At 63.8% G+C, this 15607-nt stretch overlaps 1 protein-coding gene across 4 annotated transcripts in view; it reads left to right on the top strand.

The window, feature by feature from the left end:
- The window catches only part of PTPRE (protein tyrosine phosphatase receptor type E), a 99972-nt gene that overhangs the window by 65826 nt on the left and 18539 nt on the right, over window positions 1-15607 (top strand). For 3 of the 4 annotated variants that reach the window (XM_037497148.2, XM_037497147.2, XM_054690492.1), the window contains 5 exons: window positions 6231-6349; window positions 9610-9709; window positions 9949-10022; window positions 11385-11521; window positions 14757-14847. In XM_037497148.2, the coding sequence (XP_037353045.1) occupies window positions 6238-6349; window positions 9610-9709; window positions 9949-10022; window positions 11385-11521; window positions 14757-14847 (514 nt within the window). In that variant the 5' untranslated portion in view covers window positions 6231-6237. Of the gene's footprint in view, window positions 1-6230; window positions 6350-9609; window positions 9710-9828; window positions 9876-9948; window positions 10023-11384; window positions 11522-14756; window positions 14848-15607 lie in introns of those variants that run through there. The other variant, XM_037497149.2, reaches the window with a different exon arrangement.

Raw genomic sequence — 15607 nt, 5'->3', positions numbered from 1 at the left:
TTCTGTCCTGAAGACACCCAGTAAATATTCATTGAATAAGTAAACAAATAACCAAATCTCCATCACGGGCTCCTGGTCTGCTAAAATCAGTGTTTCTTTAAAAATTCATGAGTGCCATAATGTTTCGCAGTGTGAGAGCAAACAGTTTTATGAAACAGGCAGAATTTTCTATTAAAGAGAAGAGTGTCCATTAATATTCCCAAAGGGAAACACTTTTGGTTCACTGCTGCGCTGCTGTTATAATTTTCCACAATTATATGGTGTTGATCGTAGTTTGCTGTCAGAGCATCAATAAAGAAAAGTGTCACCAGTAAAGAAAAGTGTCACCCTGGAGTCTTCCCAGGTGGACACTGGTCAGCTAGCTGGGGCAGAGAGGGCAGAGACAAGTCCCCCCAAAGTTGCACGTGGAGGAAGCAGAGTCTCCCTGAGGGTGTGGGCTCATGCAGCAGCTGGAGGAGCCAGGCGGTCTCTCGAGGGGCAGCAGAAATGGAGGGAGAGTCTATTTCTGAGGGCCGCGGGACTGGGGTGGACAGGATTTGTAGACGTGAGCATGAAGAGGCTGCTGGGAAAAGCAACCCATAAAGAACAGTGTCCGGGTAGACAGAGAGGTGAACAGGGCACCGTTGTCCAGCAGGTGCCAGCCAGCAGTTGAGTGAGTGGTTGCATGAGGACAGACATACATGAATGAGAAAATGAGTAAATGAATAAGTGATTGAGTAGATGAGTGATTGGATAAAGAAATGGGTGAATGAGGAGAGAAATGAATGAGCAGGTGAGTCAATGAGTGAGTCAATGAGCGAGTGAGTGCCCGCGTGAATGCATGAAGCCACCATGGACATACTTTGATAAGGCCTAGAAAGACCCGCACTGTCCACGCTCTCTCCTCGTGACTTGGGTCGCGGAACCTTGACCCGTGGGTGGGTGTGTCAGAGGCCAAGGGTCCTGACACACTCCTGTGTAATGTACATGGCACCCTTAGGTCGCGGGATGCCCATGTGCAAGGTGATCCGGAGGCGTCCAGGCCAGATGTCAGCGGTGCCCTCACCCATCCCAGCCTGGCCAAAAACCTTGAGGCACTGAGGTGTGCCCGGGTGCAGAGGGGACCGGCCCTGGCCCCCCAGCCCTCTGGCCCCGCCACCTGGCCCCCGGGCCCTGGCCCCAGCCCCCTGGCCCCAGGCCCCCGGACACAGCAGAGCCGCAAGGAGGGTGCCCGCTCAGGCCTGCAGCGCCGGGGGTGTCTGAAGCAGCCTGAGTCACCGAGCGTGGACATTCTTCTCTTACTTCTTCTCTTACTTGCAAGTTGGGGGCAAGTTTTCTCCCAGATAACCGGACGTGCGGTTGCAGATGATCCAAGCTCACCCTTCAGCCGTTCACATTCTCCGGAAGGTGTGGGCAGCTCTTGGAGCTGGTTCCTCCCCGGGTGACGGTGACACACCCCCGGTGGGCCAGGCTAAGTCTCTGCCCTAATTAGATATTTACACAGGAGACCCAAGCCAGGAGGGTGGATTTATTTTTAATAAAAGAAGATTAAACCGTGTATCTGCGGCATATTAAGGAAGACAAGCCGAAAGAACACCCTCCCACAGTGGGGGGCACGGTGGCCTGGGAGGGGCGTGCTTCGAAATCACCACGCCTCTTCTTTGGGGCAGGGTCTCCCCCAGCGGGAGGCCCACGTGCGGGGGTGGGGGAGGCCGCTCGGGCAGCACCGGGCTGTCCAGCCATGGAGTGGGGAAGGGGTGGTGGGGCTGGAGTGGGCGGCCCCGGCCCCTCAGCCACAGGGGAAGGCTCCGGGTCTGGTTTTCCCAGGAGAAGCCACGTCTCCAGGCTTTCCCCACATTCTCCCTTTGAAAACCATTTCAAGTTAATGTAAAATTAACATAATTCCTCACCTACCCCTTGAGCCCAGCGATTCCACGGACAACGTTAACCCCAAGGAGTGAAAAACACTTGCGAGGCCCCAAGCTCACAGCAGTGTATTCACAGCAGCAAGACCAGGGGACCCTGCCCAACGCGGGTCAGGAGACTCCAGGCGCTCTTTGTGGGGGCCCTTGGGGGGTGGTGCCCCCGCCCACGGCAGCGGGATGGGCTCAGCGACCTCGGGTGGAGGAGACCAGATGCACAGGAGTCTGTGCTGTGTGGGCAGAAACAGGGCAGGGCCTCTGCAGGTGGGCGCAGCACGGAAGAGGGAAGTTTCTCGAAACGGCAGCAGCTCTTGTCTTGGCGGGGCCTGGCTGGCCTGGGCCGTGCTTCTCCTTCTCTCTGTGAGGGTTTGAAAATGTGGACAGTGAGGCGCGTCTGAGGAAGAGGGGCACCTTCATGCACACGCATTGAGCACCTACTGTATGCTCTTCAGACTACAGAGCTGGGGGCGCAGATGCAGGGAAGCAGACAAGCGGCGAGGAGGTAGCCTGGAACCGGGCTCCCGTGCCCGTGGAGCCTGCTGCACCTGGGTATGGGTCCCTGGAGAGGTTGGCGTGGCTCAGAGGTGACGGGCCAAGGCATTTGCCTGGCAGGCAAGGGGAGGTTGCTCGGCGCACTGGGAGCCAGAAGCCATGCGCTTAAGGGTAGGAAGTCCGGCCTGTGCTGGATGGGGTCAGCGGCACGTGGCGGGGTGGGGTGGAGGGCGCTGGCCACTCAGGCCAACCAGCCTAGGCGCATGGGCTCAGCTAGGAGCAGCGAAAGCCTCTGAAGAGGAAGCTGTGCTGTGGTGAGATTGTCATTTGATGAAAATCACTCACTATGGGGGGGGTGCGGGGGGAGGCTGGGCTGGGGGGGACAAGACCCAGGAGCAGCAGGGCCTTTGGAATCGGGCGGTCTGGCTTCAAGCCGCAGCTCCTCACCACTGCAGGGCCTGGGGCTCTGCCTGGCCTGTCCAGGCCCCTCTGGCCTCGGTGCTGCTGAGGACAAAACCAGAGCTCAGGGGTGTCAGAGGAGGCCTGGTCACTGCGTGGCCCACCCCTGCCGCCGGCCGTCTGCTGGACTGTGTGTCCAGGGAGGCGGGATCAGACTCAGCCACAGGCTCTTCCAGCCTCCCTGCAATGCCCAGGGTCCTCGTTGGGATTTGTCTGGAGTCATCCGTGTTCAGACGGGCAGCGAAGGCTCCGTCCCCACCTCTGCCTCTCGGGAGCCCTGCGTGGGAGCGGAGAGAGCTGCTTACGGGGCCCCCAGCGTCCTTCCTTGTTGTGTCACATGAAGGGCTGACTTCCCTCAGCGGGAACAAGACTGGGCCTCAGAGCCCGGCTGTGGGGCGCGGCCGTCTCTCGGGCTCGGTCTCTCGGGCTCGGCTGCGGGAGCACCGCAGGTGCCTGTGATGTTCTCGTGGGGAATCGGGCGGCGGCTGGTTGGCGATCAAGTGAGTTCCAGCTCGGCTTTCGGTCCTGAACATGTGCTCTTCAGCCATCCGGCTTCTGCTGTGTTTATTGGAATGTGGAAAGGCTTAATTCTTATCACATAAGCTCTTCACTTTTTCTTCATCTTCAAGAGGGCAAGATGTGTATAATTGGAATTATGCAAATGCGCGCGTGGAGCATAGGATATTGAAATCATCCCCGAACGGATTAACCAAGAGGGCAGCTCTGGGCTGCGTCCCTGGGGGCCTCGCTGCACCAGCCCAGGCCCCAGCGCCTGGCCCTGCTCCGGGGCCGGCTGGAAGCCGGTATGGACAGAATGTCCGAAGTCGGGGCTTTGCATTGCTCTTGTGAATTTTTAAAGCTGCTTTGATGGAATTAGTCTCAGCGTGTGACCCCCAAGTGCCCCGCGGTCTTTCGCAGTGTGGCTGTCCTGAAGCACTGGCCTGTAAAGGGGTGGCTGCTGAGTTCTGTCAGCAGCAGGGAGCAGGAGCAGCATAACTCCCAGCAGGACACGTGCCTTGGGGTTCCTTCCCGCCCTTCCCAGCTCCCCCGTGTGCAGGGGAACCCCGTCTCCAGGACACCAGCTGCACGAAGGAGCCAAGTTTAGCACCAGCCCCTGGGGGTCGGACGACACCTGACCTCACCCCCCCCACAGACGAGTAAACTGCGTCACTGCACCCCTGTCACTGCAACCCCCATCACATCACCCCCCGTCACATCACCCCATCACTGCACCCCCGTCACTGCACCCCCATCACTGCAACCCCCATCACATCACCCCCGTCACTGTACCCACCGTCACTGCACCCCCGTCACATCACCCCCGTCACATCACCCCATCACTGCACCCCCGTCACTGCACCCCCGTCACTGCAACCCCCATCACATCACCCACCGTCACCGCACCCACCCGTTACTGCACCCCCCATCACATCACCCCCCACCCCCAGTAACTTGAGTTTCCAAGAGCCAGTGAAATCTCGGCGGCGGCTGCGCTTACAGGCCCCGCACCCTCGCGTGTTCTGTCCTTCTCCCCACGCCAGCCGTCACTCAACGAGTCGCTCTCGCTCCTGCCCGGAAAATCTAAACCAGGCCAGTCTCCCATAACAGGGGGTGGGCCGCTGGCCCTTTCCCTGCCCCTGCCCTGCCGGCCGCTGCCCACAGCCTCACCTGCGCGTCTGCCCAGTCCCCCAAAGCCTCATGGACGAGAGGAGAGATGACGTGACACAGCAAGAGAGAAAGCGAAAATAAAGGTCTGGCAGCCGCGGCCCCGTCGCAGAGAACGAGCTGCCTCGTTGTTAGGGGAAGGCAAGTGGACACGACCTGTGCCCGGGCCAGTGGACATGCTCCTGTGCCCAGGCCCGTGTCAAGCCCCGCCGCCGCCTGAGCAGAGAGGGGTCCCCCGCGAGGCCTCGGGGCTGGCGCGCAGTCTCCAAGCCAAGCCTGGGATACCTTGAACTCCCGGATCCGCAGGGAGTGTCGGCCCAGGTCTGGCCGCCCCTGCATCTCTGTGGCAGCTGGGCCGGGCCAGGGCGAGGCAGGACCAGGGCCCGGCCGGGGGGTCCGCGTGGCAGCGATGGTGGTAACAAACTTGAGCTCCGTCTCCTTGTGCAGACATTTGGGCCCTTTTGCACCTCAAAGCAGGCAGCTCTGGAAGGGCCTTTGTCATTTCAAAATACGTTTCCAGACGCTCTTTCTTCAGCTGGTTTTATTTTGCTTCCCCCAATTAAAAGGAAGAGTAATGAGCCGAAGAAACATTTCTCCTAATCCGTTGAGAGCTAATAGCCTTGAATTTTAAAAAATCCTGTGGATCCGAGATCACCTTCCCGGTGTGACCTGGCATCTCCCGAGAGCCACAGGCCCAGGAAGCCGGGAGGGGCCGTGGCCTGGCCCAGAACTGCCTCCTCCGCCCCCCTACACTGGGCCTAGGCTTCCCCTCTCCGTCTCTACTTGACCAGGCGTACTTGGGTGGGGTCTACCCGAGGGCCACAGGCCCAGGAAGCCGGGAGGGGCCGTGGCCTGGCCCAGAACTGCCTCCTCCGCCCCCCTACACTGGGCCTAGGCTTCCCCTCTCCGTCTCTACTTGACCAGGCGTACTTGGGTGGGGCTCTGTCCCGCAGGGACCCGGACCACGCCAGGGCTCCCTGGGACAGGGGCTGTGCACGGGGCGGGAGGGACCGGGCGCCGGCAGGGGAGAGCGCCTCCGGAGGACCAGGCCAGGCGGGACACGGTTTTATCTAGGTGCTCTTCATGGAGACGCTCTAAAATATGAAGCGTTTGTCCTTCTCTCCTGCCCAGCTGTGCCCAGGGGTGCAGGCACCCGCCCACGTGAACAATTTCCATCTCGCCTCCCTCAAGGAAAGCTGTCCCTGGGCACATAGGTCAGAGAGTGCTTGTCGCGCCCCGGCCGGCCTGGGCCCTTCTCTGTGCAACCTCTGCTGCCCTGGGAGCCAGGGCCGCTCCCCGCCCGGTGCTGAGGCCAGGTCAGCTGCTTCCCGCTGAGCTGCGCAGGCCGGGCCTGGTCCCCGCCTGGCCCCCGCAGGCTCCCGCGGGCCCCCGCACCTGCAGCTGGCACCATCGAGCCATAGCCCAGCGCAGCCCTCACCTCGGTCCTGGAGCCTTCATGGCCTGTGGGGGGTTCACGGACGCCCACCTGGCCTGTTCAGAGCTGAGTCACTTTCCAAGCGCAGGTGTCCACTGTGGTAAAGCTCACCCTCCCTCGCCCAAATAGGCGAAACCCCCACCCAGCGCCCACTATCTCCCCAGCCCACCCTGTTTCTGGCCCCAGGGACCGCCTGTGACTGCTGTGGGCCCCCCCTGGCGGGGTCAGCCGGCCCGGGCGTGGGCGAGCGCCCTCTGACACCGTCTCTGCCCTTCCAGGTTGGCCATGGAGCCCTTCTGTCCGCTCCTGCTGGCGGGCTTTAGCTTCCCGCTGGCCAGGGCCCTCCACAGCAACGAGACCACCGCAGCCAACAGCAACTGGACCTTCACCACCTCAGGTAAGGCCGCTTCTTCCTCACCTGCCACTCCCCTCCCCCCCAGCCACCGATGGGTTCTCGGGACCCCTGGGGTGGTGGAGACTGTCAGGCGGGAGAAGACAATCTCTGCCTCTCCCAGTTTGCCGACCATCTTTCACGCCGAAGGCAGCAGCCCGGCCCCGGCCTGTTGCTCAGTGTTGGCTGCAGCCCCCGGGCTGAAAAGTGGCAACGGCTCCCGGGGGCAGAGAGCAGAGGGTTAAAAGCCCTACCCCGTGTGCAAACCCGAGCCCAGCCTCACACCAGCCCCGAGCTGCCACCAGCGAGCCAGTGGGGGTGTTGAATGTGGGCGGGACAATGGAAGAGTTAAGAGGTTGCTGGTGGTATTTGTAGGTCAGATCGGTGTAGCCGTGAGCCCTTTAGGCCCTCTCCGGCCTCTTAGGGCTGCAGGCTGAAGTGCTTACAAGAGAGACGGTCGGCTGTCGGGGTGACTCGGGAAAGAGCAGGTGGGGTGCAGGAGGCGGTGGTTCTATAGACCTCGCCTGGGCTCGTCGGAAAAGAAAGCAGGGGCAGCTTCCCCGGCGCGTTGCTCTGGTCTCCCTTGTTAGGGCTTGAACACTGAGGAGGGGGGAGGGAGCCCGGAGCTCTTGGCCCAGTCCAGTGACGCAGGAGATTAAGCACCACACTTGGTCATCACGAGACTTGGGGAGACAGGCACGACCAACTTCCCTCCAGAGCAATCTGGGTCAAGGTGGCCAGAGTTGGTGCCGTGACTCCCTAAGCCTGGACAAACGTCCTGCAAACGCACAGTCCCCAGAAGAGGGAAGAGTGTGTCTCTGTCGTGGCCAACTCCAGCCCCCGACCCCGGCCCCAGCTAGGACAGCTGCTCGGGGTGCCTGTCCACCCTTTACAACCTCAGCACACCCTGCGCATTAAACCCAGGGCAATGCAGAACCACAGAAAGGGGCGAGCGGCAGCCCCGGCAACTGAACCTGCGCTTGTGCAGCCGCCTCCCGGGCAGCCGGCCTGCTGTGCTGCTGGACTTCGCGGTGTCCCAGCATGGACCCTGCAGACCACCCCAAGGGCAGCATGTCCCGTGCTTGTAGAAAGAGGGTCTGCTCAGCGCTCCGCTGCCCCCTCCAGCACTAGCCACGTCCACGCGGGTCCTCCAGCAGACCCCAGCGCCTGCCCTCACGCAGGAAGAAGCGGCCGTGCGCTTGCTCCCAGGGGGCGCCGAGGGCTCGCCGAGGTGCACCTCTAGGTGCACCCCGGCTGCCTTCAGGTTCATCGAAAACAAAGTGGTCGGCCTCGTCCTGCCTGGATCGAGTGTGAAGGCCACAGCTCCCGCGGCTGCTGCGGGGACGAGACACACGGCGGGTCACTCAGCGGGGCCGAGGCTGCGACTCTGCAAGGCTCGCTGGGAGGGGCAGCGGGTCCCGCTGGCCCGGGGTCCTGCGGGTGACGGCCCTTTCCGCTGGAGGAAGGAGATGGCCGCCATGGTCCGCGCAGGCCCAGGGTGCGAGCAACGAGGAGACACGTGTCTGGAAACTAGAGAAGGGGGTCAAGGTGGGCGCAGACCCGAGACTGCAGCGCTTCGCGCGGGCCCAGGCTGCAGCCGCTCCCCGGAGGAATCTACCCAAACGCCCCAGGCGCAGACACAGACAGGCACTGAGGGCAGCAGCGAGAGCGCGGGCGCGACGTGAGCGCCCTCCCGGGTCCAGGAGCTGCTGCAGCCTGGATCCAGCTGAGCAGAGTGAGGGGGAGGCGCATGCGAGCGCGGAGGGGCACCCCCAGGGCCCACCGCGCGGGGCGGCAGCGCTCAGGGTATAATTAGCACCCGTGGTTTCTTTGAGCGGCTCCAAAAATAGCAGCACCTCTAGGTGCACGGAGGCTCAGAGCCACTGGGGGAGTGTGACCCCGATCTCTCACCAGCCTCTGGTACTGGGGACGTGAGCGCGTGGCAGACAGTGCTGGGAGATGCCCCAGTGCCGCCGAGAGCGGGCGAAGCCTCGGGCCACCCCGGTCGCCTCGCGCTTGGGTTGGACTCTCCCCAGCAGCCCCGGGTCCTCGCGGGTGCACCAGCCCTCGGCTCAGCCCTGGGGACGCGCTCTGGGAAGCGCACCCCGGGCCACTTCACCCACCTCTGCAGACCTCCGGAGTGGGGGGCACGGGCCTAATCGCCAGCCTTCCCCACCTGGGCTCCGGCTCCCCCTCGGGACCACCGTGGTGCGTGTCCTTGAAACTATCACACTGCCAGCGCCAGGCCCCAGGACACAGAGCAGGCCCGGGGCACAGCTGGGGGCCGCAAGCTCCCCCAGGCGGAGAAGGGAATTTGAGTCTGAAGAGTGGGAGGAACCTACCGGGGCAGCCTTGTCCGCTCATCACAGCTCTGGTTCACTAAGGGCACCTCTCGGGGGCCTGGCACCACAGAGGCGCGTTCTCACCTCTCCCGCCCCTCGGGGAGCTGCTTCTTCCTGCTTCGTGGGTGGTCTTTCTGGGGTGACATGGACGCTGGATATTGGTGGCGGGGTGGGGGGTCGGGGGTCACGCGTGTCTCTGTCCCGCCAGGAGGACAGGCTTTGTGTGCATCACGAGTGATGCGGACTCGAGGGAGACCGGGCGCTGGCCCTCTCCCGGGGCTGGCTGCCGATGGCCACCGGCCTAGGGCCGCGTCCGCACAGGATGGACTCACCCTGGCTTTCCTGCCTCGGAGAACGACCCTCGTCCAGCACGCTCTGCTGGGAGCAGTGGGGTCTTCAGGAGCGTGGCTCCCCAGAACACAGCTCTCCCGCTGTGTCCCCTCCTCCTGCCTCCACCCCTAAGCCTCTCTCTTACGGAGCCCCCCAAAGCAGAGCTTGCTCCTGGGGGAACGTGGTCCCGAGCCCTGGCTGCAGACAGGGGTGGCCAGAGGGAGGGCAGCTCAGCAGCCGGCTGCGAGCTCCCTGGGCCTGAGACGGGAATGGAGGGCATTCTCCCCGCCGCTGCCGCACCCTGGGGCTGGCACAGAGCGCCGCCGCCCTGGGTTAGTGTGAGGCGCGTGGCTGTTGTCCGACTCACACTCAAGCCCGTGACTGCCTGTCCAGGGCCAGGCATCCGGGGTGAAGGGCTGATGGCCTGGGGGGTCCCCAGACTCTGCGGTGGCCTGGCGCCAGGGAGAAGGGCTGCGGGCAGGGCTGGCTTGGAAACTGCCGGGTGCCTCTGGCGTTGTGAATCTTCCTGCCCAGACCCCGCTCTCCCCTGGCCTCCTGCCCCAGATCACGACGGCGACTTCTCTGTCCCCCCAGGTCCCCCGGGCCCCGGCTCACCCCAGCCCCTGCTGGCCTGGCTGCTGCTGCCGCTGCTTCTGTCCCTCCTCCTCCTGCTCCTGGCCGCCTACTTCTTCAGGTAGGAGTGTCCGGGTGACGCGCCTCGGCAGGCTCGGGAGGAAATGAGCACCCGCGAGGCGAGGCTGTGGGGTGTGGGCCCGGGCGGGCGGCGGGCGGCGGGCTGAGGACCCGGCAGCTCCCGGCTCAGCCATGAGCAGCAGGAAGAGCTTCTCCCGGATCACCTGGTGGGTACCGGCCGCGCCAAGGCCCGGGCCTGGGACGCCGGCCCCACTCACCCCAACCCTCTGTGTCCCCAAGGTTCAGGAAGCAGAGGAAAGCGGTGGTCAGCGCCAGCGACAAGAAGATGCCCAACGGGATCCTAGAAGAGCAAGGTAGGACCCTGCGGGGGGAGGGCGCCGAGCCCCCCACCACCCCCCGGCCGCCTTGCCTCTGTCCCTGGTGTCTGGGATGTCGCCATCGCGACCTCGCATGGATTGTTTCCTCTCGGGGGTGAAACGGGTGCTTGATCTGTTTCAGTTGGTGGCTTTTTGGAAAGACTGTTCACTTCCTGTCCCTACAGGCTGTGTCACGTAGCGTTTCTCAGTGGGTCCCAACATCTCCCTGGATGAGACTGGCCATGAGGCCCGCACACTCACTTCTGGGGTGGAGCTAGGAGGGGGGACCCGCTGGAGAGGCTCGGGGCGCTGGTCCGGAGTCAGCCCCTGACTTGTCTCTCTCCTAACAAGGCCACGGTTTTTCTTTCTGCACGTTGAGATGACTGTGCGAGGTATGCGAGGCAGGCGCCTTCACAATGCTGGTTCACACCAGCCACTGCCACTTCCTCTGCGGGGCTGCTGAGCCGTGCCGGGGTCTGGGGGAGCAAACTGCTCTGGGACTTCACAGGGAACTTTAAAACCCACCATAAGCCCCCAGAACTCATGGAGACACCGGAGACGTGTTGGCAGCGCTGGGGAGGGGGCATGACCTTGTTGGACGATCATTTGGCCTCCGGGTGCCGCCTTCCTGCCCCCTCCCCGCCCTGCATGTACCCGGGGGTGGAGGGGAAGAGAGGGTGTGGCTGCTGAGTGGCAACTGGTCACACTCGCTGGCAGGCTTCCTGGAAGAGGGGGCCTCGGAGCAGGTCTTGGTAGGCTCCAGAACAGCTCTGCGAGGGGGGACGGGCCCTTTGCCAGCGCGCTAGCAAAGTGATTCTGCTGGCCTCGTCAGCAGCCTCTGGTCTTCACCCACTCACTCTGCCTTGGGAGCATTTGCCCCAAGTCCCTTGCAGCCTGCAGCCCAGCTGCAGCCCCGCCCTGCCCCTGCCAGGCTGGCTTCTCCTCTTCCCCTCGGAGGCGGAGGCGCATGTGGTGTGAGAGGCAGGGCCTCCTGTCCCAAAGGCTGCGCAAAGGAGACTCCTGCCCTCCTTGGTTTCCAGTCCATTCCGAGCTTGCACCTAAAAACCTGTAATCATGCTTCTCTGGCTCCACACCTTGAAACTTGAGCGGGTGGTGAATCTGCCCAAATCCTTGGCAGAATCAGCAGGAGTTGGGCTGAGGCGGGCGGGCGGGCGGAGCGGGGGCGCTTGCTGGGGCAGCCCGTCTCCCACAGGGACGGGTGTTTCCAGGGGCCTGTCGGCTGCCGCTGCCGGCCCGGGCCTGCCCCTCGGCTGTGTCTTTCCAGGGCCCTCGGTCTGGTTCCTGAGCCACCCATCGGGCGTCTGACTAAGCGGCCCCCATCTTTTTTGGCCCCCACAGAGCAGCAGAGAGTGATGCTACTCAGCAGGTCCCCCTCGGGGCCCAAGAAGTACTTCCCGATCCCGGCGGTGCACCTGGAGGAGGAGGTCCGCGTGCGCTCGGCCGACGACTGCAAGCGCTTCCGAGAGGAGTTCAACGTGAGTGGCCCCGAGGTGCCCAGGGCCGGGACCTGGCCTCGGTTGTGACTCTCCCGAAGGGGGTGCGAGCACGGCTGTCGCCCCGTCCTCGTGGTCACCGGGAGAGGCCGGCGGAGCGAGGCTGCAGGGGGGCCTGTGCGGACGCGCCCCACATGGTGTGAAGGCCGGGCCTGGCAGCCTCCGCCCTTTCTCCTTGAAAGCACGGGAGCCCCCAAACCAGCCTCTCCCAGCCTGCCCAGAGCAGGAGTGCCCCTCCCTCGCCCCCGCGGGGCTCCGGCTTGGGCGCCCGCTCAGCCTCCGAAGACCCTTGACTCGGCTGTGTCCGCGCCGCACGGCCCCTGCTTGCTCCCATCCTGCTGCCTGGGGGGCGGGGGGGGGGGCGGGGGCCGGGAGGGCCTCCGTCAACTCAGCAAGGGCAGCGGCCACCCGAGAAGGGATTGACCGCAGGGAACCGTGCCCCAGGCCGCAAACAGTTTCTTTTAACTCGGAACAAAAATCTGAAATGTGATTAGTGACGCGGTGGCCCAGCCCTTCCATCCGCCTCTTGGGAGCTGTGACTGCGACGGGCGGGCGGGCGGGATGGGCAGATGGCCAGACAGACACAGGGGCAGGTGGACAGGTAGACAGGCAGGCAGACGGACGGGGTGGGTGATGCTCGGACGCAGGGGTGGGTGGGCAGTTATTCGCCGGGGTTCTGCTGCTCGGGGTTCAGCCCGAGGCTGCGCTTCCCTTTGCACCTTCCTCATTTCGCGCGGCCACGTGCTGCGCCGCCCCGGGAGAGCACAGGTGCCTGCGGGGACCGCCTGCCCTGCTGCGGCCCGGCGCCCGCTTCCGCCACCTGGGAAGGGGGGGGCCCGGCCTGTCTTCACTGCCTGTCGCCCCCCACCCCGGGGGCGCAGCCGGGGGGCAGGTGAACCGTGCAATCCCGCATCTAGACTCCTGCGGGTCTCGCCCAGACACGGGCCTCCAAAGGTGGGCAGAGGCGCGTCTACGCTGCTTCTTAGCCCAGGCCCCGCCCGCCTCTCCTTGCTTCCTTTTAATTGTTTCCAAATGTGTCTCCTTTTTTTGAGAAATTAGGTCACATTGAAAGACAGCGCCAGGCAGGTTGTGCAATCGCTCAGCCACACAAGGGAAGTTGACTCTGTCTTCAAAATAACTCTCCCGCTTACAGCTCCCGGACCTTTTCCTCTGCCCTCTGTCCCGGTTCTCCTTGGGCTGGAGTTTCTCCCCGGAGACCGTGGCCCGCTGGGGAGGGCGGGCTCGGCCGCTCTGAGTCAGAACCAGCTGGTTCTGCGCCACCCCAGGCGGGGCAGGGAACAGGCGCGCTGGCCCACGTGTGAATTTTAAAGAGGCACAAACGCAGGGCTCGGGACCAAATTTGAATGGAACATGAAAAAATAGTGGGACGATGCAGCCGTCCAGGTGAAGGTGAAGGTCCTGCTGCCCCAGGAAAGCCCAGTGGTCACCGCGCCGTCCTAATCTGCTGCTTCAAAGTTTGATATTTGGTCATCGCAGATTTGGGGGGCACTCATTTATTTTCTAAGTTGCATTTGCCTGTTATTTCATCTTGATTCCTGGGTGCCCGGGGTGCCCCTTTAAATTGGGCCTCCAAAGCAAAGGCCTCGCTCTCCTCCCCCCTCCTGCCCCTGCACCCAGGGAGAGTGGGGTGGAGATTTGGGGGGGCCCTGGACTTGGCCCCCGAGGGTGGCCGTGTCCCTGTTCCAGGAGCACCAGCCCTCTCCTCCGAGCTCCGGCCTCTCCTCGCTCACCCGCTGTGCCATGCGCCTCTCCTGGAGACAGGAGGGAGGATGATGCATCTCCAAGGAGCACAGCCAGAGGAGTCTGGATCTCTGTGTGCCACGGAGCAGCAGCTCAGTGCACTGACTCCAGGGGGACGGCTTGGACTGAGCCAGGTCGTGGGCGCTGCAGGTGTGGGTGTGCCACCCGCCTCGGCACCCGCCCCTGCCTCTCACAGCCTGGACAGGCGACTGACTCACCTTCGTGTGTCTGTTCCTTGCTGGGGTGATGAGGACACCCCCTGGCCCCTAGATTGCCCTAACCTGAGAGAGGTGCGGGGTGCCCAGCTTAGCCCGTGTCTGCCTGGAGCTGCGTCCATCCCCAGCAGGACCCCATGAAAGTCAGGTCCTGGCATCTCATCCACTCGGGCAGAGGCTGCTCTAACAACGTCATCCCCAGGCCCCCAGTTAAATCCCCACAAATGAGAGCCATTCGGCTCCTGCCCCCCTGCCCCGCAGCACCACCCTCCCATACCATCGAAGCAGGAGGAGGGTCTCCAGGAGCCCCAGCCCCCGTGCAGAGCCAGCCCTGTCCCCCATGCTGGCTGGAGCAGCCTCAGGCTCCTGGTCCACCCAGCAGGGAGCGGGAGGTCAGGAACGTGACTGGAGCGTCCCTGAAGTGCTGTCCACCGGGCAAGCATGGCCCTCCCGCCTCCCACCCGCTTCCTAAGCAGACACGCACCCACCTGCGTCCACGGACCCACTGGGGCCTGCTGGCGGCGCCCTCCCCGGGCTCTCATCTCCTGGCCGCCCAAGTAGCACAGGGACGTGAGTCCAGGTGACAGACAGCAGGAGCGAGCGCTGGACAGCTTGGCGGAGGGCCACTCCCCTATGCACGGCAGGGGCCATGTGGGGCAGCTCCTCGGGTCAGAGTGGCCAGCTGCTGCGGCCACCACAGAGCAACCCCCGTGGTCCCAGCAGAGCCTCCACACCCTCATCTAGATGGAGGGAGACGGGGGTGGGAGCCCCTGGTGCTGGTCGGGGTCGGGCCGCGGGTCCACATACATGGAGTCTACAGTGGATGGGCTCCAGCCTGTGCCCCAGCACCCACCCGGCGCCCCCACGCCCAGGTCTACGCCCCCTTCTTGATCCTGAGCTGGCGGGTCAGTGTGTACATAGAGGTGCGGGACCCCCCAGGGCTTGGTGGCCACCCATGGCCAAGGCTCTGCCCTCATGCAGCGTGGGACACAGCCTTGTCCTCGCTAGCCCCACAGACTGGGCACGCAGAAAGCCAGTTTCCACTCTCCCCACCCCTGCGCGGCACCCAAGCAGGGTGTGGATAGGAGGGCAGAGGCGGGGGATGGACAGGAGGACAGGCAGGAACAGACAGGAGGACAGGCAGGGGCGGGGCTGGGAGGCAGTTTGCCCACGGGGCGCTGTCCGCAGCGGGCAGCTGACATGGGCCCGGCCTTTGTTGCTGACTGTGTCTTCTCTTCCAGTCGTTACCATCTGGACACATACAGGGAACTTTCGAACTGGCCAACAAAGAAGAAAACAGAGAAAAAAACAGATACCCCAACATCCTTCCCAGTAAGATTTTCATTCTCTGCCTGGCGGGTGGCGTTTCAACAAAGCTCGGCCTGGCCTGCGGCTCCCGAGCACGTGGCCGTGGAGGGGCTCCGAGTGGGGGCCTGCCTCAGCATGGGGCCCCCAGCCTGTGCTCTGGGGGGGGCGGTCTGGCTGCTGGGCCTTTGCTCGGTGGGGCCACTGAGACGGGATCAGGACTGGACCCCAGCTGGTGGCCCTGGGCGTCTTTGCTCTTGACCTGTGCTCTTGGCCACCGGCAGCAAGTCCCCTGCCTGAGGGGAGAAACGGAGCTTTCGCGGTGTCGGGTGGCTCAGCATCAGCCCGACTTTAACCCCAACGACGAAGGTGGCCACAGGCTGGAAAATGCAAGCCCAGGGAGGTGGCCGTGCCAGGGAGCAGGGTGGCCAGTCCAGGGGCATCACTGGGGGGACTGTGCCTGGGGGTGGCCTTGGAGCCAAGACAAACTGCTAGTTTGGAGCTGGCCCCATGTGAGCTGACTGTGTGAGGCTTCCTCCCCAGCCTGGACCCTCCTGGGGCTTTGTCCACCAGGCTGCAGGACGCAGCCTCGAGGCTCCACCAAGGTGAGGTGTGAACCCTGAACGCAAGGCCTCCCCAGCTCCGGGAAAGCCCCTTCTTCCAGGGTGGCTCCATGCGCCCAAGGAAGCCAGCCCATGTGCTGGACGGGCGTCCGGGTCGGCTCTGGTGGCCTTGTCAGGGCTAGCATGGAGGCCACCTGCTCTGTGGGTAAGAGAAGCTGGGGTCC

Source organism: Talpa occidentalis, unplaced genomic scaffold, assembly GCF_014898055.3.
Source record: "Talpa occidentalis isolate TD23 unplaced genomic scaffold, MPIMG_talOcc4v2.1 talOcc4.8, whole genome shotgun sequence".
Classification (NCBI taxonomy): domain Eukaryota; kingdom Metazoa; phylum Chordata; class Mammalia; order Eulipotyphla; family Talpidae; genus Talpa; species Talpa occidentalis.
This window is presented reverse-complemented; position numbering and strand designations above follow the sequence as displayed.